This window comes from Tupaia chinensis, unplaced genomic scaffold (genome assembly GCF_000334495.1).
Source record: "Tupaia chinensis unplaced genomic scaffold, TupChi_1.0 Scaffold000377_2, whole genome shotgun sequence".
Lineage (NCBI taxonomy): Eukaryota > Metazoa > Chordata > Mammalia > Scandentia > Tupaiidae > Tupaia > Tupaia belangeri.
In genome coordinates, this window is record NW_006159876.1 from 3,442,583 (window position 1) to 3,448,612 (window position 6,030).

Sequence of the window (6,030 nt, forward strand, 5' to 3'; positions counted from 1 at the left end):
GAGAGAGACATAGAGACAGAAAGCGAGAAATCACCCCCCAGGGGGGATGGTCACGCCGCAATCCCTTCTCCTCCATTCTCCTCCCGGGATCTTGGGCACGCACGCACACGCGCCCGACGTGAGTTTTAAGCCACCGGGTCCGGGACGCGAACCGCGGTCGACTACGTGGGAGTCCAGCAACATAGCCATTACGCTAAATGCTGGTTCCCAGGTATCACAAGTTTTAAAAATAGTTATTTAATTTTATTTGTTATTACTTTTAATTTGATCAGAAAGAGTGCATAAGAGAAAGAAGTGAGAACACAAACTACCAGGTCCAGGACTTGAACCATGGTCAGCTACGTGGGACTCCAGCTCCTTATCCACCACACTGCCAGGCAGCCTCCAGATATCACAAGTTTTAAATTACCTAATTGGAATGATGACTATTAACACAAGTGTTACACCAGTAAACTATTGCTGTTCCTTACATGATATTCGATAGAAAATAAGCAGAGACAGCTGCAGTAGCCCTGCTTTAAGTATACTAGCCCTCAGCTTCCAGAAAAGAAGCTCTAAGCCATATTGCTTTGCCCCTGGGGTAGTGAATTCAGAGAATTTAAAGTGGGACAGGTGGGCCATGCTGAGGTTCTAGGACTTAACATCACTTCCTTGTACTAAGAAACAAAGTTCACTCTGAAAAGCAAATTTATGTGGCTTAGGACAGGTCATGGTCCACGACACACAGCCACTTTTCCCCACGTGAGCCTCGGCCAGCAGCAGCCAGGCCAGGCCAGCCTCCCTTCAGTCCTCTGCCGGTGCCACTGAGACTGCTCATTGTCTAGTGAGAGTATTTCCCCCCTTCCAAGGTCGTGAGTTATAGAGGCCACAATCTAAGGACCAAGACAACACCCCTCTCTCCTGTGGGCTCAGTTGTGATGAGAAGTACCTGAGCCTGCTTCTAGAGCTTTGCTTTGCTACTGATAAGCAGGTGTGACCCTGGAGAAGTGAATTCCCCACTCTCAGTCTCGATTTCCTCATAAGGAGTACTGCTCTCCCGTATCAGTGTTGTGAACACTTGATGGAACTAACGGGTGGGAGTACTTTTTGTACAAGCCTGTGGCAGTGTCACCTGCTCACACATCCACAGGCCCACAGCTGCATTAGCAGCAAGGTAGACCCCCTCCTGCCACCTACCACAGGAAAAGAGACTAACTGTGAGGCGCACCTACCGGCTTCTCAGACCTGGGGGGTCCTGCTCTCACGGATCCACACCCACGTTCATCTAGTCACACCTTGAGTTACATTATCACTTCTGCTTTTTAACATTTCCACTGATCTCACAAGTTGGAGGCAGAGGCATACACAGCGGCGCAAAGCATAAACTGTGGTGGTTCTATTGCATCGGGAAAGTCTCGGCACATTTTTGTATAGAAAAAGAAGTGAGAACACAAACTACCAGGTCCAGGACTTGAACCATGGTCAGCTACGTGGGACTCCAGCTCCTTATCCACCACACTGCCAGGCAGCCTCCAGATATCACAAGTTTTAAATTACCTAATTGGAATGATGACTATTAACACAAGTGTTACACCAGTAAACTATTGCTGTTCCTTACATGATATTCGATAGAAAATAAGCAGAGACAGCTGCAGTAGCCCTGCTTTAAGTATACTAGCCCTCAGCTTCCAGAAAAGAAGCTCTAAGCCATATTGCTTTGCCCCTGGGGTAGTGAATTCAGAGAATTTAAAGTGGGACAGGTGGGCCATGCTGAGGTTCTAGGACTTAACATCACTTCCTTGTACTAAGAAACAAAGTTCACTCTGAAAAGCAAATTTATGTGGCTTAGGACAGGTCATGGTCCACGACACACAGCCACTTTTCCCCACGTGAGCCTCGGCCAGCAGCAGCCAGGCCAGGCCAGCCTCCCTTCAGTCCTCTGCCGGTGCCACTGAGACTGCTCATTGTCTAGTGAGAGTATTTCCCCCCTTCCAAGGTCGTGAGTTATAGAGGCCACAATCTAAGGACCAAGACAACACCCCTCTCTCCTGTGGGCTCAGTTGTGATGAGAAGTACCTGAGCCTGCTTCTAGAGCTTTGCTTTGCTACTGATAAGCAGGTGTGACCCTGGAGAAGTGAATTCCCCACTCTCAGTCTCGATTTCCTCATAAGGAGTACTGCTCTCCCGTATCAGTGTTGTGAACACTTGATGGAACTAACGGGTGGGAGTACTTTTTGTACAAGCCTGTGGCAGTGTCACCTGCTCACACATCCACAGGCCCACAGCTGCATTAGCAGCAAGGTAGACCCCCTCCTGCCACCTACCACAGGAAAAGAGACTAACTGTGAGGCGCACCTACCGGCTTCTCAGACCTGGGGGGTCCTGCTCTCACGGATCCACACCCACGTTCATCTAGTCACACCTTGAGTTACATTATCACTTCTGCTTTTTAACATTTCCACTGATCTCACAAGTTGGAGGCAGAGGCATACACAGCGGCGCAAAGCATAAACTGTGGTGGTTCTATTGCATCGGGAAAGTCTCGGCACATTTTTGTATAGAAAAATATGTCATGACTTTCCCAACGACCTTATAGTAAAAGATCCAAGAGTTTCACCATCTGCTACCTTTAATAAAAATTAAGATCTGAATGGCCTCTTAGATCTCTCTTGACTACCCAAAGTCCCTGCGATGCAGTGGCAGAGCCTCACAGAGCCTGGAGCTGACAGCCTGCAGTCTCCTCCTCCCAGGCAAGTCCTAGACCACTTGGAAGACATGCAGAAGGCAGAGACCTCTGAAAGGAGGTGTTATCCCGGCTGATGAAGGGGTTCTCTCCTGCTGTAACTCCTAGTCACTGAGGGACCTTTCTTCCTTCAGAGGAGCTACTGTCCTCGTTTGATGCTGGGACACCAGTGTCCCTTTACACCCTGAAGTCTTGGAGATGATATGACTGAGAAGTGGCAGAAGGGGACGCGTGGATTTGGGTACCCAAGAAAGCTACTGCTGAAATAGGTTTCATTCACACTCAGAAGCCGTGGGTGAGCAACCCAACGGACGCACTGCAGACTTGCTAGAAACCGGGAGCTTGTCAAAGGCTTCCTAAGACCAGGGTGCCCTTTACACAGCTAGCACACTCCAGCCCCATCCCGAGCTCTTGGAGAGCTGGGATGCAGCTAGAGTTTCTACCTAAGAGAGCCGACCTCTGGGCTAAAACACGCATGCCTACTTCTTCTGATCCTAAGCTGCTCAACTGTCAACAAGAATTCAGAATAACGATTATCACAGAAAATGCATGGGCCAAGGAATCCCAAGGCATGGATTCAAGTCCTGACACTGCCATTCACTAGCTGTGTGACCTTAGCCAAGTTGCTTCATCTCTCTGGGCCTTCATCTCGTAAAACGCAAACTATCAGGATTCTGTAAAAATTAAATAACAGATGTGAAAGTATATTATGAATATCTTGAATCAGTAACTGACTACTAAAAATAAAAATGTTCCTAATATTCCAAAACCATGTTTCTTGGAAAAAGAACTGCCTCCCTGAGAAAGCACCTTTCAACACACTTAATAAGTAAATAAATCTTGGATTATCATAGGCTTTTCCAGCCCCAGGAGCCTGAAGGCACACAGACTCAACTGCAGCCTGCTTCTGGTATTGAAATGAAGACTCGTGTTCTTGTCTGTCCTAAGAATTCTCTCTTGCCTTGCAGATTACATGAAAGAATCCGTGTGCAGTTCTAGTACTTGCTCCTTGAACAGCAGTGAAAACCCATACGCCACAATTAAGGACCCGCCCATCCTCACCTGCAAGCTTCCGGAAAGCAGTTACGTAGAAATGAAGTCACCCGTGCACAGGGGGTCTCCGTACACAGATGTGCCATCCTTGTCGACATCTAATAAAAATATATATGAAGTTGGTAGGTGTCTCAAATAACTAACTTAGTGAAATCAGGGCACTAGTGCAGCACCTGAAGTCAAAACCAGCCCTCTCCACTCGCCCTGTCTTGACCACACACCTTTCTTTCGTTGCTTTTTAAGGAATCCAAGGTGAACTGTTTCCCAGGACTACCCTCCTCTCTAATACAGGAAATCACATTCTTGTACCAACTCTACTTTAAAAAAACACCAGGAACAATATGGCGCAGAAATACTAGGGGTAGGCATGAGTACACACACATCATCCATCTGGTTGTTGATACAAATTCCAGTTTAAAAAAGAAAACGATCAGAACTGGCACTTGCACATTTCTAGATCATTTTCTTCCACCTTCTCTCAGTCTAACTATGTCTCTGGGCTCAATAATAAGACTCCTACCTCTAGGATATCCCTTGGTGTTGACTAGAGGTTGAAATTTTGACAGCTCACTCACTAGAAGAAGGTTTCCCATCTCACAAGCAAGATGCAGGTCTTAGTCCTAATTTTTCGTGTATTTGTCATAGATTCATAAACCCCCAGCTCCTTTCCCCACCAAATTCAACATCCCTATTTCCCTACCCTCCCTACCCCTTCTGCCACAAAGCAACCAAGCTAATCTGTTCTCTGAACTCATTTCTCACTATATTTCTCAGAGCCCACAGTCAGTGTGGTCCAAGAAGGCCGCGGCCATAACGCCAGCTCTATCCAGAATCCATACGACCTACCTAGGAACAGCCATATTCCTGGTCATTACGACCTCCTCCCAGTAAGACAGAGTCCTGCCAATGCGCCCTTCCAGGACCAACAGTCTTAAGCTTCCCTCTTGCAGTGGGCTCTGCTGAACACTCTCTGACTGTCTGAAAGAAGACAATCCCTGACTTGAAATAACGGTACGACTGACTCCAGCTGCATGTTAGCTATTACATTCACCTGGAACTAAAGAAGAGCCTCCAAGTGGGACTGGGGTAATTGTTGAAGGAAGTGTGTTCACAAAGGCAAATCCTATCACCCCCACCCCTAGCCCCCAAATGCCCTGGATTATATGATTTTTTTAAAAACCATTTTAAGATACAGCTACTCATCAACATCAGCTAAACATACCTTATATAGATATATATTTAATGATCTGAAACATGATGCTTAAAAAGCATGTAGAAGAGGCTTTACAGTCCCTCCTAAGAGAAAAAGGGGACCGAGGAAGGGACATTAAAGCAGCTGAAATGTATACGTACGTCTGGCTGCTATTACATCAACATGTGTTACTAGCTAACGAGTAGGTAGACATGAATCAGTCCTAAAGTACCTGTACATGGGTGTATGGTCCATCAGATTACAATGGCCAAGGTAGTAGTATTTAGTACGCAGTGTAATGCTGAGCACGTCCATGAGACTTCAATTCGTACAGATTAACTTTCTCTTCTGCCCCGTACGTGATAGTAAGAAGGAACAAGAGCAGTCGTAGCAGTCTCTAAGGCACAGCAATCGCTTTAAGTCTACAATAGTGACTTCTAGGCCAGCTTTACCAAATCTGCCCATTCAAAGTTGAAGAACAATGGAAATCAGCCCTGGCCTTCTCACAGCTCCCGACTCCATCCACCCACACCCGAGTCTTTCCGTGTGAACGAAAGCTCTGCGATGATGCTTTAAGCAAGCAAAGACGGGTAAGACCTGAGTACCCCTAAAATCGACGACTTGGCCTCCTGATTTGTTTGGCCGGTATCCCTTTAACTCAGAATACTTGGCTTTCCAGCAGTTCTTCATGAATCTTGAATGTAATCTTGAAAGTGTTGCGGGAACTAGGCACATGTGGATATGCGTTCACTTTGCTTGAAGTGCGTTATGCTTCTTGATGGAAGAAAATGAAACGACCAGAGAAGGAATGGACTGTAACCGGACGTAACGTGATGCAGAAACTTGCAGCCAACGGCCTATGAGCATCTGAAGTGCTTCTAGCTTCTACCTTAAAACCACCACCCACTGAGCTGGCTAAATATGTATTACAGAGCACTAAAGTTCCAGATCCCCGTTTCAGATGTGTCTACGCCTCCCACTATGGATAAACTGAGGTTTAGACAAATCAAAATGGAGCCTGCGCCCAACCCCTAAAGAGGACCTGCTCACAAGGATGAATGCC

General features: G+C 46.7%; 1 protein-coding gene across 1 annotated transcript in view; it reads left to right on the forward strand.

Annotated features, from left to right (window-relative positions):
- The window catches only part of MEGF11 (multiple EGF like domains 11), a 273,906-nt gene extending 267,882 nt beyond the window's left edge, over nt 1–6,024 (forward strand). Inside the window, exons 26-27 of the mRNA XM_027773823.1 lie at nt 3,691–3,897; nt 4,550–6,024. Of these exons, the coding sequence (XP_027629624.1) occupies nt 3,691–3,897; nt 4,550–4,710 (368 nt within the window). The 3' untranslated portion in view covers nt 4,711–6,024. The remainder of the gene's footprint in view (nt 1–3,690; nt 3,898–4,549) is intronic.
- The last annotated feature ends 6 nt before the right edge of the window (nt 6,025–6,030 follow it).